General features: G+C 36.1%; 1 protein-coding gene across 6 annotated transcripts in view; it reads left to right on the top strand.

Annotated features, from left to right (window-relative positions):
* Positions 1-27,933, top strand: part of RGS7 (regulator of G protein signaling 7) — a 668,840-nt gene that overhangs the window by 528,790 nt on the left and 112,117 nt on the right. For all 6 annotated transcript variants that reach the window (XM_020982050.2, XM_078156253.1, XM_020982049.2 and 3 more), the window contains 3 exons: positions 3,592-3,656; positions 4,871-4,947; positions 5,055-5,136. In XM_020982050.2, the coding sequence (XP_020837709.1) occupies positions 3,592-3,656; positions 4,871-4,947; positions 5,055-5,136 (224 nt within the window). The remainder of the gene's footprint in view (positions 1-3,591; positions 3,657-4,870; positions 4,948-5,054; positions 5,137-27,933) is intronic.

Raw genomic sequence — 27,933 nt, 5'->3', positions numbered from 1 at the left:
TAAATGCAAAGATGAGGAGCTTCTACTTAATCATATAATCATAGGAGCCACCAACAGTTTTTTGTTTTATTTTTGTTTTGTTCTTTAGCAGGCAAGACTATTTTCACAGCTGTGAGGAGGATGGATAAAATAACAGAGAGTAACATTTACTTTTGCTATTTTCAAGCGAAGCTTAACTAATATAAATCAATGACTAGAATAAAGGAAAGAAAAGACCTGCAAATACCTGATCTCTTGCCAAGAGAAGAGAGGATAAAAGCAACAGAAATACCACTTTTAAAAGAATACATTGGGAATACGCATTATATAGAATGGTGACAGATTATAAGAGGTAACAGAAGTCTTAGAACAACAGCAAGCAATAGAGAAAAAGATAAAGTTTACAGAAAGTTGCTCAAGTGACTAATTAAACCATATAATTCTGAGGACATTTAAGGATAAAACTGGGAGAACGATAAACATGAAAAGTAGGACGCTAACAAATTAGTCTCTTCATCGGTTTCTGTAGAGTAACCATATTTGGACTCTAACATCACAATTGGGCATTTTACTACATGAAGAAGTAGAAATGGTGCCAAAGAAAACAAGTATGACAAGAACAGATGGACTAGACAAATTATATACAAAGGAGATGTGTACTAGAAGTGACACAATGTTACCGGTAGTGAGAGATCAATTCTTATGGAATCTGAAGAGAAAAAGATAGTAAAAGCCTGAGAAAATCAAGGAAATTTTCACTATAAAATAAAGTGATTAAAAACCAATAAATACTGATACATATACCTATTTCTTTTCTCTACAAAGTTTTTTGTGAGAACAATCTCAAAGCATCCATACTTGATACATACATGAACAGGAACAGGCAAATGAAATTCTCTCCCAAACAGCATCTTTATAGTAACACGATGGGCTGAAACATGCAGATAATACAATAACCCATTGAGCTTTGGGGGATTTTTTGTTTTTAATTTTAAACTAATATAGCAAAATATTGATTTAAAGGATCTCCTCCAATGAAGTGCTACCCACAAATATGTCAAAATCACACAAGATTCCTTTAAAGATGTAATATTGATCATTTCTTAAATTATTTTGACAGCTATGTGGCATATTGGACCTATAGTCAGGAAAACCTGGATTCAAGTCTCACCTCAGACACTTATGATCTGTATAAACCTGAGCAAATCCCTCAGACTCTGCCTGCCTCAGTTTCTCCATCTTTAAAATGGGAAAACAATAACACCTACCTCATAGCATTATTGGGAGGATAAATTGAGATAATATCTGTAAAGGGCTTTTCAAATCTTAAAACACTATATAAATGCTAGCTGTTATTATTATGAAGTCTCACTCAATCCAGGAATTAAATGGGAAGATGTGTGCTTGCCAAGGTTGTGTTCACTGTCATGTAAAATGTCAAATGCTGAGTTAAAATGAAAGAAAGACTCACCGCTGATGATGAGACCAAAACATACACTTCACCTGCATAGATTGGACAAAGCCCTCAATAGAATAAGAAAACTACTTTAAAGAACTAGAAGAGTATTGATATTATCATGTGAAACATCTGTAGCAGAATGAGTGATTGATAGAGTTTAGGGAAGAAAAAAAGAAAAAGTTTAGGGAAGAAGGCTAATGCTTTTGGCAGTACTTCTATAGACTTCATCTTCCCTTGCTGCCAGTAACCACAACACTGCTCTTAAAAGGCTGGCTAAATCCCATGCTAAGGATACTTTGATTCATTAGTACAATGTTTCTGTAAACTCTTGGTCTGTCTGTAGCAATGCAAATACAACAAACATTTATGGTATCCATGCTGTACAGGATGACTGTACTTTATCATCTCAGCATCATTAACCATCTGTCATTTCAGCATCACCTACAGAAATCTGACTATGGAAGAGTTAGAAATGGGTTTTATCCCCATCTATGCTAATGCTCAGGGTTATCCAAAGAGAATTCAGCTGAAATGAGGAAAGCCAGAGTTATAGTACTTAAGCTGGAAGCAATAAGCCCTGCTAACTATGATGAGCTGGCATTGGCTCAAAATGTATTATCAGCCTAAATGAATATTGAAACATTCAAAGATGACTATTAAATTAAAAAAAAAATACAGAGATAAGGAAAGAGGGAAACAGTGCCCTCTTCTTAGTAAATACTTTCATGAAAAACACCACTTGTCACGAATGTGAAGAGGGAAGAATAAAAAGGCATCCGTTATTACCAAATTCCCTAATAAAGCCTAGTCACTTAGTAACTTAAGGAAATGCTTTCCTGAGAGCTGGCATTCCAAAAAAGAAGTGATTTGGGGTATTGGGCCTACTGAAGAAACATAAAATGATGTAATTTGATCTCTCTCTTACAGAAAAGTGTTAGCAATGACAGTACCCAAGGAAGGGACTTCATTTAAGCAGAATGTTTTAAATTGACAATTAAATACATTTAGAAATTGATAATAGCTATTTCCATAATTATTAGCTATCTATGATATATACAAAATGCATATTTATATATGTATATAATGTGTATATACATAGGTCCACATAGGAATAGGGACTAGATCTGTGATTTCATTGATATAAGAGAAGAAACATGGTATACCAAGGTAGGTTGGTACCTCCTCTGTAACATATAGTCTTAGGGAGTGTCTTAGAGCACTAAGATGTTAGGTGATTTGTCCAGGGTCAAATTGATATTGTGCTACTGAGGCTGTCTTGGTTTTGAGGCTAGTTTTCTATCCACTAAACTAGAGGTGTGGAACCTGCGGCGTCAAGGCCACATGTGGCCCTCTAGGTCCTCAAGTGCATCATTGGATTCAGTCAAAGGGCTGTACTTGAGAACCTAGAAGGCCACATGTGGCCTCGAGGCCTGAGGTTCTCCACCCCTGTACTAAACCAACCTGCCTCTCTACATACATATATGCACTAGCAAATGTGTCCATTCTGTTGCGAATTTTCAATATTCTATAAATGTATGTTGAATTAATTGATGAATACTATCATTCTGTCTGACCTCTGGTAAATAAATATTATGGTATTTGTTGCTTCGAATGTAAACCCCTTGAGGGTAGGGGCTGTTTTATTTTTGGCTTTTTGTCACTAGTATCTGATGCAATGCCTGGCATATAATAGGTGCTTAATAAGTTCAATGAACAAATGAATGTATCAGAAACCATAATTTGAGAAACTGAAGGGAATAAGCATTTATATAATACCTCCTAAGTGACAGACAATATGCTAAGTTCTTTTTACAATTATTATCTCATTTAATCCTCATAACAACCCTGTGAGGTGAGTGCTACTATTATCTCCATTTTACAAATGAGGAAACTGAGGCAAACACTAATTAAGTGACTTGCCCAATGTCATACAACTATTAAGTGTCTGAGAGAGACCAGGGAGCTCAGTACTTCCTGATTTCAGATACAGAGCTCTACTCAGTGTGCCACCAGCTACCTCTGATTGGTGGAAGGAAAAAAAATACAGACTAAATTTCTAAGAAAAGTGGATGAAGACATTTAAGCTTGATTTATAGGACCCTGGTGTTAAGAGACAGGTAGGAAATGATTGATTCTTGTGCTTGTTTTTTCAGCTGTTTACCTCTGCAAGAGAACAATGCAAAACAAAGCTCGGCTGGAGCTAGCAGACTATGAAGCTGTAAGTAACTGATCCTGGACCTTCTCTAGAGCTTCACATAAATCAAGACCTTAAGCAAATAGCAATAGAGCACAGGTGCTTTCGCCTGCACTCTCTTCCCTTTACACCTTCATGGAGTGCTGGGATTGGGATTGGGTGGTATAAAGAGTTTATTGGTTCTGCCCCTATCTGGCCATCTCTCGCCCCATCCATCAGGCTGATGAGGCTCTAGAGCACAAATCAAGCAACTGGACAGGACTGGGGTGAATGGGTGGATTTAATGGCTGCTCTGATCCATGTACTTTGCTAATGTCTGAGACCAAATCCCTAATTTATCCTGTGTACGTAGTGTTTGTACATAATATTTTGCATGTTGTCTCTCCTGTCAGACTCTAACGTTCCTTGAGGGCAAGGACGGCTTATGCCTTTCTTTCTATCCCATGTTAACACAATGCCTGCACATATTAGGTCCTTAAATGTTAGTTGACTACGATCAGAAGTTTATATATTTAGGGCCAGAAGGAACCTTAAAGGGCATCTAGTCTGACCTCCTAATTTTATACTTGAGGAAACTGAGGCCCAGAGATGTTAAATGACCTGCCCAAGTAGTAAATGACAAAGGTAGACTTGAACCCAAGTCCTCTGACTCTAAATCCAGTATTCTTTCCACTATGCAACACTACCAATTTGGAGTTAAAGATCATTATGATAGGGGAAATGGCTTCTATCAATAGAAAGACTTCAGCAAGAACCTGATTTCTTTCTTTTCAGATATTAAGCAAGTTAGAGATCATTGAAACTGAGGCAAGGAATGAGAAAGGGGTATGAGCAAACCAAGGTCAGCCTTTAATTGCATGCCAGGAAATTTGGTGTCCTGGCTTGTAATCTAATCTATAGCCAGAGTTAATTTCCTATTCCTTGGTATAAAGTGGGAGCACTGACAGATGCACTGATTGTATCTCTGCAGTACTTTCTAGCATGATTCTGAAAACAAACAAAAAAAATGATCTTTACAGATACCACAATTACATAAGGTTTTTAATTACACTTTTAAAAGTCACTTCTTTAATGATGGTAAAGTCCTATAAGAAGATAGCTTATTTTAAGGCTTAGATGCACACACGCATCATTTTAGTAATAACTCTACATCTGGCTTTTCAGCTGACCCTAACTGTAAGTAATCTGTAGCAGAAAAATATGGTCTTAAATATTCTTAACCTGCGATGTGTTTTCAGGAGAGCTTGGCTAGACTACAACGAGCGTTTGCCCGGAAGTGGGAGTTTATTTTTATGCAAGCAGAAGCCCAAGCAAAGTGAGTATTTGTGAGTCAGGCTTATTGGTGCACATCAGTGAGGTTTTTCCCTTCCAAGAGAAGATTGTAAGTAATGCCTATTTCCTTTACCACTACATTGTTCACAGAGTTGACAAGAAAAGAGACAAGATAGAAAGAAAGATTCTTGACAGCCAGGAACGAGCGTTCTGGGATGTACATAGACCAGTGGTAAGTAAAGGCATGGGACATTTTTCAAATCAATCATCTTAGCCTTTGCCTAGTGGAAGAGGCCATTTTGAAATGAGAGGTGTGGGAAATTATTTCATTCTCCCATTGTTCTGAGAAAGAGTTAGTAAAACAGGACCTCTCCTTTTCACGAGACCAATGGTCAGTAGCATAATATCTGATACTTTATACAAGTACAAAAAAAAATTCAAGTATTTTTATACAAAATACAATCTTATTCTGCTCAGGTACAGTACTGATGATTTTAATTCAATCTCTAAACTTCAGAATTTTAAGGATTCCTCCTATATATATTTTATCTCAAGAGAGGAAGAGTACTTGTCTTGCAGTCAAGAGAAACATGGGTTCAAATATCACCTCTGGATACTAGTTGTGTGACTATGGACAGGTCATTTAATCTTTTTTTAGCCTTAGTTTTCACAACTCTATGATGCTATGATGGGGACAGTTATGCCATACCTATCACATAAGGTTATTGTGAGCCTCAAAGGATATAATGGATGGTAAAGTTATTTGCAAAGCTTAAAGCAGTATGTACCAACTCTTGTTCTCCTCTCCCTCCCTTCATTCTTGACCCTGTGGTCGATTAGTTCAAGCATATACAATCTGCTAGCCTTGAAACTCTTGCTTCTTTGTTGTAGTACTAACAACTCTATGTTTATCTGTCAAACTCCAAACACGGGTTACCTCCACCATCCACTGTAATCCTGGAGAGTAATCCAACCATGCCAACTTGCTTCATGTTTAATTTATATTATCTAATCTCAAGTGGGTTTTCATTTCTGCATAACAAGCCTTATATATTTTTTTCCTGCCTCTTTTCTATTACATATGTCTGATAAGAAATAGGCCTTCTCTTTGCCTATTTGCTAATCCTTCCACTTATGCTCTCAATCCTCTCCTCTGTTCTCTCATCTTTTCTGGGAGCTTGCCTCATCAATCATACCTTTTCTTTCTCTAATTTTCGATATTTGCTTATTCTCTGGCTCTTCTATCTATCTTTCTATCTGTCTATCTTTCTATATCTATAGCTATCTGTGCCAAGATTTCTCCTATTCTTAAAAAGTCTTCACTTTACCGTGCCATTTCAACTTGTGTTTTTTCTTCCTCAAATAGCCATATTCCTTTAAAAACTATTTAAATTAATTCCTTATGTTTCAGCACTTCTCAATTGCTCAGTCTAGTTTCTGATTTCACTGCTTGATTGATAGGGTTTTCTCTAAGGTGTTACAAAGATCTCCTTTTAAAAAATATTTTATTCTATTTATTTATTCAATTTTTGAGTTCCAAATTCTCTCCCTCTCTTCATTCCTTCCCCCACCCACTGAGAAAGAAAACAATGATATCAATTAAACATGTGAAATCGGGGCAGCTAGGTGGCGCAGGGGAGAGAGCTCTAGCCTTGGAGTCGGGAGGACCTGAGTTCAAGTCCAGACTCAGACACTTGACATTTACTAGCTGTGTGACTTTGGGCAAGTCACTTAACCCTGATTGCCTAACAAGAAAAGAAAAATGTGAAATCAATTCAAAACATATCTCTATATTAGCCATGTCATAAAGAGCAAGAAAAAACAAAGAAAGGGAGAAATTCTACTTCAATTTGCACTCACAGTTTGTCAATTCCCTCTCTGGAGGTGGATAAGCATTTTTTATCATGAGACGTTCAGAATTATCTTGGATCATTGTCCTAATCAGGTAGCTGTTTTTCATAGTTGATCAGTCGTACAATATTGCTGTTATTATGTACAATATTCTCCTGGTTCTGCTTGCTTTCCTTTGCATCAGTTCATATAGGTCTTCCCAGGGTTTTCTGAAACCATCCTGTTTGTCATTTCTTATGGCACAATAATATTCCCAAAAATCATCTCACTACTTGTTTAGCCATTTCCCTCAATTGATGGGCATCCCCTTGATGTCCAATTCTTTTCCACCACAAAAAGCTATTATAAATACTTTTCTACATATAGCTCTTTTTCATTTCTATTTGACTTCTTTGGATACAGACCTAGCAGTGGTATTGCTGAGTGAAAAGGCATTCATAGTTTTATACCCCTTTGGGCATAGCTCCAAATTGTTCTCCAAAATAGTTGGACTATTTTACAATTCCACCAATAGTGTATAAGTGCACCTATTTTTCCATAGATCTTCTAGCATTTGTTATTTTCCTTTTCTGTCATGTTAGCCAATCTAATAGGTGTGAAATGATACCTCAGAACTGTTTTAATTTTAATTCTCTAATCAATAGTGATTTAGAGCATTTTTCTTATGACAATAGTTTTGATTTCTTCTTCTGAAAACTGCCTGTTCCTGTCCTTTGACTATTTATCAGTTGGAGAATACCTCATTTTTTTTGTAAATTTGACTCAGTTCCCTCTACATTTGAGAAATAAGTCCTTTATCTGAAAAAAAGTTGCTTTAAAATGTTTGATATTACTTCCCCATATGTAATACCTTTTAGCAAAATGAAGTTTCCCTGATTATCTCTTTTAACTAGATCTATTTTTGCTTTTGTTTTGTCTAAGATCATGATTGCTACCCCTGCCTTTTTCACTTCAGCTGAAGCCTAATAGATTCTGCTCGAGTCCCTTATTTTAACTCTTTGTGTGTATCTCTTTTTAAAGTTCCAATGATCTCTTAATTAATAAGACCAATGACCTTTACTCAGTCATCATCCTTCTTGATTTCTCTAGAGCTGTTGACATTGCCATCCCCCTCCAATCCCTGGATAATTCCTCCTCTTTTAGCTTCTGTAACATTGTTTTGTCTTTGTTCACCTTGTACCTCTCTGACTGCCCCTTCTCATTTGCTATTCTTTGGTCTTCATCCTCATCTGGTAAATATCAGCATCATTAAAGTTCCATTCTAGACCCTCTTATTTTCTCTCTTAGGTATTCCCTCACTTGGGAATATCATCACCTCTAGTGATGATATCCTCACCATTAACTCCATCACTTATATTCATCAATCCAATGCCCATCTTTGTACATATGACTTCCAAATCCAGTCCCAATCTCTCTTCTGAGCTCAGTCTTCTATCAGCTCTATCTGTTTGACATCTCTACCTGGATATCCCATAAGCCTCTCAAACTTAATATGTCTAAAATGGATATTATATTTCCTCCAAAATTCATCTGTCCTTCAAACTTCCAGCTTTCTATTGATGGCACTACCCACCATACTTTCCAGTTTCACAAGCTTACTTCAGAACTTTCCTATTATCCTTGACTCTTTCCATGTCTTATCAGTTAGTTGCCAAGTCTTATTCATTTTACCTCTCTCATATCAATTCCTCCACTCCTGCAATTTCTACCCTAGTTCAGGCTCATCAGCTCTCCAATGAACTATTGCAATAGCTTTGTAATTTGGTTTTTTGCCTCCTGACTCCAAACCTAATCTCTTCCCTTTCCATGACAACTTCTGAAGAGCTGTCAAATTGATATTCCTAAAGTACAGATCTATGTCATCCCCTTACTCAAAAATTGTCAATTGCTTCCAAGATTACAATATAAAATCCTCAGCATGACATTTAAGGCCCTCCATGATCTTGCTCCCATGTACCTTTCCAATTTTATTTCATATTAATTTCATACCAATTTCCAATTTATTTCATATTAATGTTTCATTCTTTCTTTGATCCAATTAGAATGACCTGTTTTCTCTTTACATGCCATATTTCACATTCATGCCTTTGTACAAGTGGATTTGAACTCAGGTCCTCCTGACTCCAAGCCCAGAGCTCTCTCCACTGCACCACCTAAGTGTGACCTTCATGGCCTTTTTTTTAAGGAAACCATATGTCCTATCAGAGGTTTTATTTTAAAAATTCTACCCCAATTCCTATCTCATCTCTTCTTCTTTTCTATTCCTGTCTCTTATTTCTTGTTCAGTCTCTTCCCTCATTCTTCCATCTTTCCTCTTCCACCTTTCTCCTAGGAATTAGGTGGCAGAGTGGACAGAGTGATGGGCCTGTAGTTGAGAAGATCTGAGATCTAATTCTCCCTCAGATTCTTACTAGCTGTGTGACCCTGGGCAATTACTTAACTTCTGTCTGCCACAGTTTCTTCAACTGTAAAATAAGGATATTTTAAAATGTAAAATCCTCTCAAGGTTGTTGTTGTAATCAAATAAGATATTTGTAAAGCACTTAGTACAATTCCTGGCACATAGTAGGCACTTAATAAGTGCTTGTTTCCTTTTATTCTTTCCTTCTCCTGGTCCCTATTTCCTCATCTTTCCTCTGACCTTTCCTTTCTCCATCTCTTTCTTTGCCTTCCTTTGCTTCTCTCTCTATCTCACTTCTCAATTTCCTATCTCTCCCATTTTTCCAGCTTTCCCCTCCTTTCCTATTCTTTCTTTCACTCCATCATCCTCATTTGTTAATTATATACTAAGGTTTCCTGATTAGTTGTCATTAATCTGGAGCTAACCAGGACAGGAAACCATCAGTTCTGTAACAGTCTAACCTGTGTGTGTGTGAGAGAGAGAGAGAGAGAGAGAGAGAGAGAGAGAGAGAGAGAGAGAGAGAGAGAGAAAGAAGGTAGGAAGGGAAAAAGGAAGAAACTATCTTTAAACATCTTTTAAACCAAGCAGTTCTGTACCATAAAAAAAAAAAACCATGTACTCTTGGCTGACTCTCAAAATGCCAAAGCTAGAAAGGGCATTGGTAGAAAAACAGAGCCCATTTTCTATAACAAGGTAAAAATCTTATGTAAGTCTTGCTCAGATCATTATGGGATGATGTTCATAATAGACTTGAAAAGTGAGAAAAATATCAAGGATGATGGGAATTAGTACCTTAGAGTGACTTCATAAATACCCTTAAGGAGCAGACCAAAGCTGTACTCAACACGTCTCTTTCATATATTCAAGTTTCAATGTTTGTGAGCGATGGAGCTATTAAATTTTATGTTGAACTTGCTTCTATTTTTGAATTTTTATAATGTCTGAAGTAGAACTTATCTGGCTGGCTTCTCTTTTTAAAAAAAATTGGGTCTGGTTTTATCATTTAATGTGTAAGGAAAACTGCACTGTCATAAACAAAATAAGCAGAGCTGGTTATAAAACTGTAACCATTGATATATTTTGCTTATAGTTCAATATGGTAAATTAATTTTCTAAGACTGTGCTTGATTTGGTCTCTATAAATTATATACCAGTCTTCCTATATGATTACTGGAATCATTATGATCACTGGAAGATTCTTTTTTAAGAACTGGACTTGGAGTTACAAAGACCTGGCTTAAAATCCTATCTCAGAAATCAACTAACTGTGTGATCCTGGGCAAGTCCATTTACCTCTCTAGGTCTTTGTTTCTTCATTACTAAAATGAGGAAAAAATTGTTTGACATCCTGTCAAACTCTAAATCTATGACCCTATGAATTGTCACCCTGTGATCCCACTATATAATTCACATATATTGTGCTGCCAATTAGACATTCACTTAGGTTAATATTTCTCCTTTAAAATGTTAATGGCCCTTGGAAGAGTTAAACTTTCATTCATTTTGTTCCTCATGATTGATGAAACCATTCAGAACTTAGTATGTTACTTTAATTGTTAATTAGATTATTGTTCCTCTTCAATGTCAGCCACACTGATGGGGGGGGAGGATATTTTTATTCGGGACTAGGGAAAAGAAGATAATTCAGAGATTATCAGTGTGAGTACTTCCTCCAATGGTGCCAGTCAAAATGCATCCATGCCTTTTCATCCTTTTTAATGCATGTCAGTATTCTGCCATAAATTTTAATTGGGTGGTCTACCCAATGTATTAGGAACTTCATAGAGATTTCTGTCCATTGTAGATACCAATGTAATCAGCCGGGAGCCAGGATGGATAGGCTAACCATGAACTGTCATTGGAGAAGAGAAGCAGGAGAAAGGATAGCACCAGAAAGGTGACATGGTTATGTAGTGAGGGGAAAAAGAATTTGATTGATAATGGGAGGAAGAAAATGAGGTCATTTTATGGTATGGACATTTGGGAGGAGGACAATCCTAGGCAACATTACTGAAGGGGGAGGATTTGGATGGCCAGAGACAACTTGACTGGGGGACCTGGTGAAAAAGAGAGAAAGGAGGTACAAGAATAGTGTTGAAAGGGCTGTGGGAGGATAACAGAAACAAACCATATGTTTTGTAACTTTAATATAGGTGACAAAACGGGGTAGTGAAAGGGCGTCGGACTGGGAGTCATGACTTCTGGGTTTTAGCCTAGTTTCTGATAATCAGTTGTGTGGCTTTGAGAAAAGCACTTTTTAAGTTTCAGTTGCCTCATCTATAAAATAAGATTGCTGGAATAGTTTATGTCCAAGGTCTCTTCTGGCCCTTAAAGTCTATGACTTTTCATGTGTATCATTGAAAATTATCTCCTGACCCCCAGGTTTCTGCATTAGATTACACCCATAAAGTCCTTGAAACTCTGTAGAAGAAAAACACCCATCACTTTTATTTCCTAGAGAAAAATAAGCAGTTTCCAGAATGCTCTGTATGTTTCTAAGCAAGGCACTCCACTCATTTTACTGTTTCCCATTTGCCTTTTCTCACTGGATAACACTGTTGTTCTCTGGGCTTCTATATATTGACAGAAGGTGAATTCAGATGTTTAGAAACAATTTTATGTGCTCAAGAAATGCCAACAGTCTTCAAATTGTCATTTCCTCACAGACAGGAGCTGCTGTACTCTTGACTTTTTTTTTACTTTGATTTCTCACGAATGTTAATGCAGAAAGGTGATACTGTCAGTTTTTTTGTTGTCTTTCTTTTCTTTTTTTCTGTCTTTCCTTAAAATAACTGGTCCCTAGCACAGACATAAGGTTGCTAAAACTCTCCCTCTAGCAGCTCCCTTGTAGTGAATAAAACTGAAATATGTCCATAATAGGACTAAATAAATAGAGGTGTGGTAATGGGCCTGGGGATAGAGAGAATTATGATGAAATTCTAAGTGACTGAGATGGTACATGTCTCATTGATTTAAGTTTGCAGCTGTTCTAATCAGCACTTTGCAAAATACAGTTGGAGGTTGAAGAGAGGTTCCCTACCCTTTGTTAATATATGTAGAAATCAGTCTTAAGAATAAAGTTTAACAGATGTTCTTGAAAGTGAGTCTGTTTTATGCCAAGTCTTTTACAAGCTGATAAAGATGCCTGTTTCTGCCTAGGTACAGTGTGGTTGGCTTTTGCCAAAGAAGCATGGACAATGGGTACACAGGCTCTAGTCTTACCTCCGCAACCATCACTGCGCCCTTGAATAAGTTGTTTATTCATAACAAGGCTAAATCAATATCACCATGGTGATTGGTCTAGAGATAGAAAGACTTACCTATAACATGAGGGTTGGATTAGATGATCAGTAAGGTCTCTTCCAGTTCCAGGCACTATGATCCTATTATTGAATAGCATCTTTGGGACTGATTTGTTGTTGTTATTGTTGCTGAAGCTGTAAAATGGGGGGGGGAGGAATATATATGTATTGTCACTGAAAGAATACTAAACTAGGAATTAGAAATCCTCAGATCAAAATTCACCACTACAATGCTAGAAGATATCAGTTGAGACCAAAAAAACAGAATACTTCCCTAACTCCCACCGGGTGAAAGCTGGATTGATTTATTAGGATCTGGAATATACTAATAGGAGATTAGCAAATAACTTATAAAATGGATTCCATCTCTTATAAATGAGGAAAGCCTTAATAAGGAAACTGGAAGTAATTGCTGTAGAGAAAGAAAAAAGTGCTATCATCTTTTTAAAAACAAAGTAAAAATATGTTGTTAACAGTAAATTAATATGTATATATTTAAAATGTAAGATCTTAGATTTTTGAGCTGAAAGGAAGGATTGGATTAATAATAGAGAAAATAGTTGTGGACTATCTCTGCTAGTCCAAAATACTTCAATGTTTTGTTCGGTCTCATCTTTGCTGATATTTATACCTTTAATTTCCTTGTCTTATTACTGTAGCTAGTATTTTTAGAATTAGGCCAAATTATAGTAGAGATAAAGGGCAGTTTTTGCTTTATTTGAACAAGTAAAGCTTTTAGTGTTTCTGCATTGCATAAAATATAAAACTTTGGATTGAAATATTTGCTTTTGATAATAATTAAAGAAGTTCTCTTCCATGCCTATGCTTTTAAAGTTTTTTTTTTAAAAAAAACATAAGTGCTATATTTTGTTAAAGGATTTTCCCATCTATTGAAGTAATCTTACTTTTTGTTAGCTTCATTATTTATATGATTATATATCATAAAATAATCATTTTCCTAGTCTTTAACTATCCTTGACTGAAATTGCTACAGCTAAGAAGGTTGTGGAACATTGGAGGAGAAGATCCTAGGAGTGGGGTTCATGTAGCAAATTGGTGCCCACATACTCTGGTATCAAGGATCCTTCCTTCTCCCTGCCCTCCACAGGAGGGTACCATGGAGTTAACTACTAAAAAAAAAAATGCCTAAAAGTGCCGTAGTGTCGTCTGAGGGGTGGGGGTGGGGTGGGAACTGAAGCAAAAGGTCTAGGAGATAGTCCCAAGCTCCAAAGCTACTCTGTTGGTCTTTTATTTTGTTTTCTGTAAGAATTACCTTGTAGCATCTTTTTCACTTAATCTCTTCTTATAATTACTGAAATTTCTGTATTTTGGATATTAATACTTCTATTACTTGGTATGGTGAGCTGAGAACTGTCATTGATAGAAACTTCTACTCCACTAGGTGGTAGAGATTTCCAAGATTCTCTAAATTATTTCACTCTTATCCTTTTGTAGTTTGCAGATTGTTCTCGGTGATGGAGAAGACAGATGAATTTTGCATTCTCTCCATCATCTCTTAAGGTTGTTATCTGCCCCAAGCAGTGGGCTTATTATCACTATCTTGTTCTCCTTCCAAATATAACTTTAAAATATTTCCTTTTTTGCTACTCTAAGGTAGAAGAGAGGTAAGCAGGAAAAGGTAAGGCCTTCCCTTCTTACCTGTCCAACTGATGGCATCCATGCTGAGCACAACAGACAGAAATTACTTGAAAGAGAACAGCCAAAAAGAGTGGAAGAGAGAGAGAACTGCTCAGTCCTGCCAGGCAGGCAACCAAGAAGGCCATCCCATCTTCATGTTAGGCAAATTGGCATGTTCAAAAAGCCCCTCAAAGACAGCTCCATGTTAGAACTCCACATACCCAGAGAAGCTCAGGTTACACAAGCTATATACAGGATAAAAAGGAAATAATTAACAGAAGGAAGGCAAGGAAAGGATTCTTGTAGAACCTGGGATTTTAGCTGGAGCTTAAAGGAAGCCAGAAGACAGAGATGAGGAGGGAGGGCATTCCAGGCCAGGGGAACAGCCAGTGGAAATGTCCAGAGTCCAGCCATAGAGCATCTTGTTCAGAGGTTATGTGCTCTACTTCTAATATTTTTTACGTAAACATGGAATAATTTGGCTTGCGGTATAATGTTCCCACATTACACTGTTCCCTGTAATATTCTCACACTGATTTCTTTAAATGGTTCTTTTTTCTTCCCTATTGGAATTATTTTATCATCCCTCATCTCTCTTTAGCCAGAGTCTCTCAAATCATAAAATTTGTTTACATATAATATGTTATGGTTCTAAAATACTTTCATGGAAATCACCATATGTCATTTGATCTTCATATCAACACTGAAACAGGAATAAAATTTTATAGTTTACAAAACATTTTTCTCATAACATAAAAATCATAGGATTTTGGAGTTTTATTAGATCTTGCAATTCCTTCATATTATTGATGAGTAAACTGAGGCCCAGAGGAATGAAGTGACATGGTTCATGCCACCCAGTTAATTTCAGACTCAGGACTTGATGCTGATCTAATGAATTTTCTGAACATGAACTCATACATATTTTCTTTTGGAATATTTAAAAATCTCATTTCCCAAAGTCCAAGGTGCACATCTTATTATACTCAACATTCCTTTCCTTGTTATTCACAAACTAAAATAGCATGGCCAATATTTTAGAAGGTTTTTCTTCACCAATCAATTGTCTATTGGTTAGAATAAAGTCAAATACAAGCTCCTTGTGTTATTCCTCAACTTTGGGAAAGGTGAAACTGTCAATAAGTCAATTTAAGAATTTATCTGTTCTCTGTTTAGCAAGTTTAGAGATTTCCAGAACATATCCAGATTCCTTGTCAGTTCTGTATTTGATCACTGGACCAGTTGTGATATCTGTACTTGTAAAACATTATCTATGGCCTTTTTCTGGTTAGAGAGCTTCTGGTATACTGTCATAATATCTGGATATTCCTAGCATTATCATAAAAGATTCTAGGTGATTTTTTTTATAAGTCCTTTGAAAAAATCATCTAGAATTCTTAATGGTAATGCTAGGAATATCCAGATGTTATGACAGCATACCACAGACTCTTGTCCACTCAATGGGTATGGGAGGGAGTGGCAAGAGGGAAAGAATCTGCAACTGAAAACAAAACAAAATTGATTTTTAAACAAAAGAAGAAAAATTCTAGATAATACAAGGTTGAAATAATTTTTCAAACATCATAGTTTCCTCCCCTGCTCAAACCTTTGCTCCTGCTCCCCCTGCCTGGTTCCTCAAAGAACTAGCTCAAGGCTACTTTTGTCAGGTGACCTTTTCTGGTCTGTCAGTGGCTAGTGCCTAATCCCTTCTTAGGCAGGTGTTCTTACCCCAGGATCTACCCTGCCGTCTCCCCATCAACAATTCTGTGGATATATTTTAAAGGGTCCACGAACTTTTATGAGAAAAGCATTACAATAATTTTCATTAACTTCCAACTGAAATTTATCATTTCTTTTAATTATTTTAAAATGTTATTCTGAGAAGAGATCCACGGGCTTCATCAGACTGTGAAAGGGGTCCATAACAGCAACAATGAGAATCCTTACTCTTAAGATTACTTTGTATCTACTTGTATGCAACTTGTATGTACCTATCTCCAATGCATACTGCCTGTGTGACCTTGGCCAAGTCATGTAACTAACCTAGATCTATTTCCTCATATTTGAAATGAAGGTTAGAACTAGATGTCCTCTGCCATCTCTCCTAGCTCTATGTCTATGAATTATGGGCTATATATGTCATGCTCCCCCCCATTATAATTTACTTTACTTGAGGGAAGGTACTGTTTTACTTGGGTCTTCATATCCCAACCAAAACAAAAATGGAAATAGCCTCTCCACAACATAATTCTATGTATAGTTCTACCTAAAAGCAAGATTCTGTCTAGATGACTTATCAGAATCACTTCTGTTTCTATAAAGGAGAAAAAAATCATTTACAAATATATCCATACCTTTGGCTCAAACTACATCATATTCACATAAGTAGTTGTTTTTTTTTTATTTTGGGGTTTTTTTGTGAGGCAATTGAGGTACCCAGGGTCACACAGCTAGTAAGTGTCAAGCGTCTGAGGTCACATTAGAACTCAAGTCCTCCTGACTCCAGGGCCAGGGCTCTATCCACTGTTCCACCTAGCTGCCTCCACATCAGTAGTATTGATGAACCTATAAATTAGATCTCAAGTTAATAGTAGAATAACTTATTGACTTGTTTAGCTATCAAGACAAAGTTATGATGATTTTGAAACATTCTAGTTTATTCAGGGAAGTAGGAAATGTGGCATGTCCCTAATAGATACAAAGCCTATTTTCTATTCAAGATAACACACAGGTATACATGTAATCCTGAAAAAAAAAGTTTCCCATTCCTCAAGATCACCACAAAGTAAAACAATGTTACTCTTTGGGATTTCTTTTCTATGAATTCATTATTTTGAAACAAGGCCTATATATACATTCATATACACAGATATGCATGTGTGCTACACATATGTGTGTACATCAATGCTGATGTATGTATGTGTATATATATACATATATATACACATATTTTACCCACCTACATGGGTTTATACATACATATATCAACATACATTTATATATATATACACAATAGCTTCTTGCTATTCCATTGTATCTCATACTTTGTGACCCTATGGATCATATTGTCCATGGGGGTTTCTTGGCAAAGATACTGGAGTGGTTTGCCATTTCCTTTTCCAGTGGATTAAGACAGAACTTGAGTGATTTGCCCAGGGTAACACAGCTAGTAAGTGTCAAAAGCCAGTTTTGAACTCAGATCTTCCTGATTCCAGGCCCAGTAATTTATCCACTGAGCTGCCTCCATGCTATAGCTATGCATTTATAATTAGACAAAAATGTATATATGTCTATATGTGTGGACATTTATAGTATCTTTCCCCAACTTCTGGATGTTCATATGTATATGTGTATGTAAGGAAGTAGGGAGAAAGAATATAGTTCACCCACTATGTTAGTGGCATTCAAGATACATCTGATAATGATGAAAAAGAACATGAAATAGTTCACCATGCAAAAGGACTCTATGAAATCATGGGAAATCAAAATCCTTTAGAAGAACAGATGATGATTATTCACAGGGGATATCAGCAAAATTTAGGGTCTTGTCCCTGTGGATTGAATGGAATATCAAGGAAACAAGTTGTATTAATACAACTTTCTAGTTCTTTAGTTGTTGATGGGTGCACACATATATATTTTTGGTAAGACACCTATACATAGTTATTTTCATATTTAAATTTTTTTCAACTTTAATGAAGTCATATTCTACTGAAATTGTCTTCCTAAAACAATATACATCTCTTTCACTATCATCTTTCAGTATTTTCAATGATCTGACATTTTAAATCTTTATCACTACTGTAAATGGTATAGGGATGTGTGGTCTTAGGTCACACATGATGACTTTATGTGTTAGGTCTTGGGTATGAAACATGGATCCTTATATTTCATTACTTAGTTTGGTGAAGATAGAACTTTTAATTTTTAAAATAAACCATGAGTCTATGTGAATCTCTTATGTCTCTGCCCCCTGGAATTCTTGATTCTCTTAAACTCAATAAGTATTTATTAGAGGCAGCTAAGTACAGTAGAAAGAGCATTGAACCTGAAATCAAAGAAGCCTCAGTTGAAATCTAGCCTATCACTAACCAGTTGTTTGACCATGGATAAGTCATCTAACCACTATCTGCCATAGTTTCCTCATCTATAAAATGGGGATAATAGGAGCATTTACCTCCCCGGGAGATGAAAAACTGAGATGATATTTCTAAAATGCTTTGCAAACTTTAATGCACTACATAAATGCTAGCTATTACGGTTGTAATTTATCATTATTATTCCATACCTACTAAATGCATAACATTATGGTAGGGGCTACAGGAAATTGAAATTTAGATAAGAGTCCCTGCTGAAAAAGAGTTTACAGTCTAGAAAGGACATATAATATACTGAAAACTATAGCACATCAATATGAATGTGAAGGAAGTGTTAGTGAGAGAAGTCTGTGACCATTTTAATGAATCCCCCAATTCCTTTGATGAATTTACAGAATATAAGTCTTTGTTTGGAAGCATCTGAGTGACATGTACTTTTGAAGAATATGGGCATGCCTACTTGCTTGCTGAGAGGACATAAGCAACTCCTGATTCATCCCTAGTGAGTGGGACTGCTTTTAGGATGATTGGCCCTCAATAGAATGGGCTCTTTTCAAAGGAGCTGCCCCTCTATGTGATCTATAGAAGTGAGTTTACAGACCATCTTGTTCTCTCCTGCACTTCTTTTTTACTGCCCCCTGTTCATAAGACAGGCCATCATGCAGGCAGAGCAAGCCTGATCCTGGGATGAAGGAAGCTGTCCATGGTGTAGAAGCCAGCTTAGTAACTTTCATTTTAAAATTGTCCTTTTCTTGTTGCTCGAAGTCAGAAAGTACCCTTGTATCTCAGTACCCTTACTTCAAATTGTTTACTACTTGCCCAGGACAATATTGCTTAGTTTTTAATGCCAGACATTGTGAGAAAGTGTACAATTAATACACGTCCTGTCCTTTGGCATGTAAGGTTATTTTTCTGTCCACTGATGTATAAACAAATGATAAAGAGAATGCAATAGGAGGGCAGGAGAGAGAGAGAGAAGGATGAATGCATAGATAGATGCACACGTTCATACACACCACACACACACACACACACACACACACATATACTCGTGGAGGGTTGTATATATGCTTATATATGTATATGTACTTTAATATAAGGGAATTACTTCTTAAAGAAGTAATAACCCCTAGCTTAGTTACCTGGTTTTTAATAATGGGCAGTCTTGCTTTTCTAAAACAAAATGGTTTATATTCTACTACAATAGCATCCTCTCCCCCCCAGCCCCCAAAGGCTACAAATGTCTGCATTGAGGCAAAGGCACTTGAGAATTCCATGTGCTCACAGATGGACTGAGTGGACCTATTTCCCAGCCTTTCCCAGCCTTTCTCAGCCTAAGAGATAGTAGCAACCAGGACACTGACAAATTTCAGCATATGACAGGCAGAACTGTGTGGGTCCATTGGATCCAGGAGAATCTGTTATCATGAACAACGTTCTTGAACTTCAAATTCCAGTTTGGAGAAGGGAAGATTTTGAAGGCCTACTCAGCATAATCCTAGAATCTCCAACCCAGACAAATTGTATAAGGGATTCTAGTTTTGTCACATTTTGAACTAGATTATTTCTGAAAACCCTTATAACTCTGAGAAACTCTATGATTCTATCTTCTGTGATCTTTCTTCATGGGACTGTTTATTCAATATTACAACTACAGTGTAGATCATAATAACCTTGATGAAAGCTAGAGTGGATTTCATAGGTGGAAACAACCTATATCTATAACTCAATAAAACACTATGGAAATGACATTTTATGGCTCAGTCAGCACATGATTCTCAAATTTCACGGCTGTCATTAACCACAAATAGATGAGGTAACGACATCTTTGTATCTTTTTTATTATTTTCTAATAGGTGAAATTAATAATTAAGAATGTCTACTTAAGAGTAGCCCATGGACACTGCTGATGAAAAAGATGTAATATGTAAAAAAGTTGGAGAGACTATTTATTGCCCAGAACAAATAAAATGGATAAAATATTAGTATTAATGTTTCCTTTGTGTATCACTCTAAATGTATAAAATGCTTTAATAAGATTATTACAAAGTATCTCCAATATAAACATTATAGAATATTCAAGAGTATATGAATCTCTTTGCAGAAATAACATGGCAGTGAATGGAAACATGATCGGTCTTAGAGTAAAAGAGATATATATATTTAAATCCTACTTTTGATACATTTTAACTGTGTGACCATGAGCTTGCCAATAATGGTCAATAAAAATGTATTAAGCACCTACTATATGCTACACTCTACTAAGCACTAGGGATACAAAGAAATGTAAAATACAGTCCGTACTCTCAAGGAGCTCTCAGTTTAATGTGTTAGACAATTTACAAACAACTATGTATATACAAGCTAGTACAGGATAAATGACAAATAATTAACAGAGGTAAGGCACTAAGAATTGAAGAAGAATATTAAAGGCTTCCTGTAGAAGATGAAATTTTAGATGGGACTTGATGGAAACCAAGGAAGCCAGGGGGCAGAGATGAGGAGGGAAAGCATTTCAGACATGAGAGAGAGGGGGAAATGCTAGGAACCAAGAGATGGAGGATCAGCAAGGAGGCCAGTGTTACTAAAACAAAGGATACGGGAAGGGGGGAATAAGGTATGGGAAGACGTGGGGGGTTAGAGGAGGGGCATAAATGGGCATCCTCTCAGTGTTCTCAGGTAACTCTCTAAGACATCTTTAAAATCCAGTTATGATTCAGATCTGCATCACTGTAGGGAGTTTCTTCACTTAGAATTTTTCATATGAATGAGAAAATAAGTCTGGACCATGCCCTGGCCTCCACATAAAGGATCCTTTATAAGAATCAATGTGACGTAATCAAGAGATTGATAGTATTTGCAGTGCTGAGTAATAAGATAATGACAAGAATATCTCATTCTCACATTATCCAAAAACGACCTTGACAAAGTGAATACAGACAAGGCCAACAGATTTTTTTCCCCAAAACTTTAAGGTGAATCTTTTCTTCACAAAAACTGTAGAAGAACAGTCAAACCCCAGAAGCCAGCAGTTCCACTTCAATCACCCAGGACGTTAGTAACAATGAACCTGATCTTTACAGATACTCAGACACCACTGACTCTGACCTAGAGAATGAGCTTTTTGATGAAGATCAACACATACAGATCACAAAAATCTTAATATTTTTTTATCAAGAGGGAAAAAATATCAGAGACAAACTTGAAGAACCTGAAAAGGGACCTTTTTAAAAATGGCAGTAAGACATTGTATCAGCTGACCAGTAATAGGAACAGTGACTTTTCCCTGATAGTTTTGTTGGGGCCTCTCCACTGGTAGCAGGCTTGGGATGCTTATCCTGTCTCAGGGGAAGAAGGCTGCCTCATTATCATCTGTATATACCTTTTGTATTCAAAGGAAACTTAAAGTTTCAGTTAGGAAAAATAAAGACGGCATTTCCCTTTTTCCAGTTGAAAAAAAAGAATCAATGTGACATAGTTACTACAGTTAGAAGTTAAATAGATATTAATAACATCTATGACACTCACTAGATATGTAAACATGAGCAAGTCACCCTCTTGGAACCTCAGAAATCTTAGGCTCCAGTTTACAGACAGATTATGATCTATATTGGTGGAAGAAATTCTCATATTGACAAAAAACTACAGATTCTTGATATATTGCTAAAGGACTCTCTCCCTTTGTTCACTAGGATAAATATTTTCCAGCAAAGATGGCTAAAAAAACCAAAGCAAACAAAACCCCTAAAAAACCATTTAGGTAGTTTATATTCATTATAGAGAAAAGAGGTTGGACCTCTGATTTCATTGGTATAGGGAACTCCTAGTGAGGAATTTCCTTTACCAATGCAAATAAGCACTTTCTCTGTAACATAGTGTTACAGCCTAGAACACTAAGAGATTAAGTGATTTGTCCAAGGTCTCATAGACAATGTGTATCCAAGGTGGGACTTGGACCTAGGACTTAGTGACTCCCAGACCTGCTCTTTTTCCACTATGCCATGCTGCTTCTCTTTCTCATTTACACACACACACACACACACACACACACACACACACACATATTCTTTGATACTGTCACATTGGCCTCCTTGCTGTTCCTCAAACAAGACACTCCATTTCTTGACTCCTGTGAAGATTAGCCTTCATGAATCAAATATTCTGTGCTAGAAGGGACCTCAGAGGTTTTCTACTTCAATCTCCTCATTTTACAGTTGATTGTTCAGTGAGATTGTGACTTCAGTACAAGGCTAAGTGACAATTGGTATATGATAAATGCTTGGTGAATATTTAGTGAATAAATGGTGTTTGAATTGGAAAAATGAAAATGAGAGATACTCCTAAACGAAAAAAAAATCAATAATATTATTTTAAAATTTGGGTTGAATTGAAGGCCCTTTTACTCTCTCTACTCAGATTTATATTCCTCAAATGGAATTTCTTTTTCTTGTTAAGTCATTTTAGCATTTTTCAGCATTTATTTTTCAGTGATTTATTTACCACTACTGGATGTTGCTTATCAGATGATATCCATAATGGTCCTTAGGGTCACTTGCAGAGTCCTCAGAATTTAGTACTTGCAGTAGCTAACATTCATATAGTACTTAACAGTTTACAAAGTGCTTTGCCTTTATTATTTCATTTGATCCTCACAACAACATTTTAGACAACATTTCATTCAGTGATTAATTCCTTTATTTTCTCAAGGTGCTATATCTAGAATGATGCTGCAGAAGATCTCAGGAAACCTGATGATGCATTCTCAATACAAGGATTAAGCAGACAGATTATACGCCAACTCTTTACTCATTTTTGTCTACTCGTGTTTTCTTACTCTTCTTCCCCAAATATTTCTACCTAAGGAGAAATAAGCAAGTTTAGAACAGGCAAACATTCAACCAATCGGGCAAGTATCCCATTATTACCAGTCTGGCTGTTTAATGGAATACTAAGCAGGAACATATTTCTAGCTCTACAAAAAATATTTACTTATTACATTAGGTGATGCATTAAAAAAACTTTAACCTTTTTTACATGTGTTTATTTTTATTGCATTTTGATATGACCAGTTTGCTTTAAACCATATATAAAAAAGATCCTAAGGTTTTTTGTTTGTTTTTTAAACCCACATCTTTATATTTCCATTAAAATAGAAGCTTCAGATTAAGCTCAAATTGTCCAGATTTATGATGCAATTTAAATGAAAGAATTTTTATTATCTTATTATAATATTCCTTCATTCATTTTTAGCTTCATAAATATAATTTACAAATTATTTACCTTGGTTATGAAAAGGCAGGAAAAGAATGATCCAAACAAAGTCATGTGTTGAACATTTATTTTAATTTTCTTTATATTGCACAACCCTGCTAATAAAAACTTCAATAATTTAACAATAGGGAACACTTAATCCTTAGAAAGCCTTTATTAATTTTCATAAAGATCTATTCCTTTACAATTGTATTTTTTTCTTTTCTGGTACGGAGGTTTACATTATCACAAGGAATATGCTTAAACCTTAAACACAAAACCTAGGTCATGAGAGGGTCTTTGAAAAGGTTGTAAACTAGAGGCAGCTAGGTGGCACAGTGGATAGAGCACCGACCCTGGATTCAGGAGCACCTGGGTTCAAATCTAGCCTCAGACACATAACACTTAACTAGCTGTGTGACCCTGGGCAAGTCACTTAACCCCACTGCCTAGCTCAAAACAAAACAAAAAGAAAAGGTTGTAAATTCTAAAAGATACACTATAATGTAAATGTGAAACAAAAAACAAGTTAGAAATTTAACTAACAGTTAACCATAATAGTTACTTAGCCTTCTTCCCCAAATATTTCTACCTAAGGAAAAATAAGTAAGCTTATAACAGGTAAACATTGAACCAGTTAGGCAAGTATTCCATTATCACTGGTACAGTGGATAGAGCACAGGGCCAGCACAGGTCAGGATGAGCTGAGTTCAAATCCAGCCTCAGATACTTACTTAGCTGTGTGACCCTGGGCAAGTCACTAATCCTTGTTTACCTCAATTTCTTCATCTGTAAAATGAGCTGGAGAAGGAAATAGCAAACCACTCCATTATCTTTCCCAAGAAAATCCCAAATGGGTTCACAAAGAGTCAGATACAAATGAACAATGACAATACTTTGACAAAACTTTGAAATGACAAAGATTTTGGATCAGATCTGAATAGAAGCTGTACTATGTTATAAATTAGAACCTCCATGAAGTCAATTCAGTTTCCCCCAAACCCCTAAATTTATAGAAGGACTGAGTTATTGTCATTAACATTAAATTGACATATACTTATAAAGAGCTGCAAACTGATTTCTTCTTTACTTTATGAGGCTGCAGGGCAAAGATCCCCATCTTGAATTTATTTTTATCCTATCTGTACTTCAGTACTGGGCTAATACACAGTGGGTGTCAGTAACTACTTAGTGAATAATGAATGCATGAATGTTTGAATTGAAGAAAAAGGAAGGCAAGTATATGGTTATTTCTTGTTCTATTAGCAGCTTTAGTATATGCCTCAGAATTCCTTTCACTGACCTTCAGGAACTTACCATTATTTTTAAATAGTTAAAGGTATGAAAATTTCTATAGTCTTGATAGATCGATACAGATATAGATGTATCTATATAGATATATCTAGATGTATATCTGTATGTATATTGATCTATCCATCTACATACATACACACACATAGGCTAATTCCTTTTGAGAAGAGATTTTAAAGCTCCAAGATTTATTTTATTATGTGAGTGTGCACTGTATAGACACACACACACACACACACACACACACACACACATGCATAAACATTGCACTGAAATCAACTACAGGTGGGCAACCTAATTATAACTTTTGAATAAGCACTGGAGTCTTCTGCTGGGCACTTTCAAATGACCTTTACTTCCTTTTCACTAGCCTAGCTTCCTTTCACTAGATTTCATGCAATTCCCACTATGCCTCTTTAATTCATACTACTTTCTAGTACTACCATGAGGGGACTTGAGTACATTTTAGGATAAGTGGGGTCTTTGCTCCTGAGCTGCTATGGAGGGGTGTTGCCAAATTTAAAGTAGATTCCAGAGGTCAAGAGCACTGAACAAATATATCAAGCAAGAGGATGAGGTGCAGAATGCATTTCAGGTGGGGACAAGAGAAAGTAGTATAAATAAAGACAAATAGTAGTCCAGTTTGGCTGGAATGTTGAATATATGAAGTAGAAATGGTATGAGAAGTCTGAAAAGGTACATTGGAATTAGATTGTGTAGGGACTTCCATACTGTGCAAGAGTTATGTGTATACATACTTTATTCGGTAACTATTAGGGAACTACTGATGGGTTTTTGAGTGGAAGAGTTAGACAATTATAGCAGGACATTAGGTAGCTCATTAGGGTGAGGTATGGGCTAGAAAGAGTATAGACTAGCAGCAGGAAGAAAAGAAAGAGAGAAAGAAAAAAAGAAAGAAAGAGAGAGTGAGAGAAACAAACAAGCAAACAAAGAAAGAAAGGAAGGAAGGAAAGGAGGAAGGAAGACAGTGAGCGGAAGGAAGGAAGAGAAGGAAAGAAAGAAAAGAAAGAAAGAAAGAAAGAAAGAAAGAAAGAAAGAAAGAAAGAAAGAAAGAAAGGAAGGAAGGAAGGAAGAAGGAAGGAAGGAAGGAAGGAAGGAAGGAAGAAGGAAGGAAGGAAAGAAGGAAGGAAGAAAGAAAGAAAGAAAGAAAGAAAGAAAGAAAGAAAGAAAGAAAGAAAGAAAGAAAGAAAGAAACAGAAAGGAAGGAAGGAAGGAAGGAAGGAAGGAAGGAAGGAAGGAAGGAAGGAAGGAAGGAAGGAAGGAAGACAGTGAGTGGAAGGAAGGAAGAGAAGGAAAGAAAGAAAAGAAAGAAAGGAAAGAAGAAAGAAAAGAAAGAAAAGAAAGAAAGAAAGAAAAGAAAGAAAGAAAGAAAGAAAGAAAGAAAGAAAGAAAGAAAGAAAGAAAGAAAGAAAGAAAGAGAAAGAAAGAAACAGAAAGGAAGGAAGGAAGGAAGGAAGGAAGGAAGGAAGGAAGGAAGGAAGGAAGAGAAACTATTATGATAACCTAGGTGAGAAGAGATAAAGGTGTGACTACATTTGTTGTGGGAGCAAATAAAAGGAAACAAACAAGAAACATATTGCAGAAGCATAAATAACAGGATTTGGCAATGATTTGATATGGAAAAGAGATGAGTCAAAGATGTCATCCAAGTAACAAGCTTAGGACTCAGAGTCTAGCTCTTATTCCTTTTATGACCTTGAGCAAGTCATTTAACCTCACTGGGCCTCAGTTTCCTCACCTGTAAAACTCGGGGATTAGGACTAAATGATCTCTGATATTACTTTCAGCCCTAGGTCTATAATACTATAATCAAACGATCCTATAATATTGAGAGGTTGATGATAGCCTTACTAAAAACTGAAAATTTCAGTGAGGGGAGAGGTTTTTGAAGGGAACACAATGAATTCAGCTTTAAACATGTTCAGTTTGAGATGCTAAAGGAGGAATCCATATCCAGGATGAACATTTGGAAATGTGTGGGACTGAAGTTCTAAGAAGTGCTTGGAGATTTAGAGATGGTTTGAAGAGTCGCTAGCATAATGGTGATAAATGAAGCCATATAAGTGGATAAGACAATCAAAGGATGAGCAGAGAGGGAGCAGAGAAGAAGAATTAGAATTTTGGAGGAACAGCATTTAAGGAGAGGGAAGAAGATGAGAAATTGCCCTGTAGCAACTAATCATAAGGCTTCCCAACCACACTGACCCCTGCCTGACCCCCTTTCCTATATCTCAATAAAAATGGATTTTTTTCTGTACCATCTGGGTCCTTGGCTTCACTGAGGTCCTAGAGTGACCTAGTTTATTAACAGCTATATACATCGCTGTTAATAAACTTATCTTGCCTAGAAAAAGTGTCTCAGTTTCCCTGTTATTAGCATTTTACAAGCCATACATATTTGATTACATATAATATATGCAGGTATAAGTTATATATAATTATATATTATATACCAGCTTACATAATAAATGAAATTGTATATTGTGGTATATTGTATTATTTTAAATTACACATAATACATAAGTATATATTGGGGCAGCTAGGTGGTGCAGTGGGCACAGCGCTGGGCCTGGAGTCAGTAAGACCTGACTTCAAGCTGTGTGACTCAAGGGCAAGTTACTTAACCCTGTTTGCCTTAGTTCCTCATTTTAGAATGAGCTGGAAAAGGAAATGGCAAAGAACTACAATATCTTTGCCAAGAATACTCCAAATGCGGTTACAAAGAATCAGAGATGAATGAAACAACTGAACAATAAAAACAACAAAAAATATGTTACCTACAAACACATATAATCAATTATTAAAATATATAAACATTATATGTTATATATGACCATATAATATAGTATGTAATCATATGTATAATATAAACATAGCTATGTAATTATTTAAAATATATACTTATGCATATTATATGTAGTCAAATACACACGCATATATACATATATATTTAGTATCAGTATTTTAGTATTTTGGTGCCAATTTCAATTATGGATCTTTGGATAGAATCAGCAAAATTGAAGAGACACAAGCAAGACTACCAATAAAACAAGCATCTATAGACCTTGTTAGAACACTAATTCCCAAGCATTGAAGGAATGCAAATACGACAATAGATATGCCAATTGGCCTTACTTCCCCTGATCCTGACGAGTAGT

Source organism: Phascolarctos cinereus, unplaced genomic scaffold (assembly GCF_003287225.1).
Source record: "Phascolarctos cinereus isolate Bilbo 61053 unplaced genomic scaffold, phaCin_HiC Scaffold_5;HRSCAF=322, whole genome shotgun sequence".
In the NCBI taxonomy this organism is placed as follows: domain Eukaryota; kingdom Metazoa; phylum Chordata; class Mammalia; order Diprotodontia; family Phascolarctidae; genus Phascolarctos; species Phascolarctos cinereus.
Note: the sequence above shows the minus strand (reverse complement) of the source record. Positions and strands in the feature narration are given on the sequence as shown.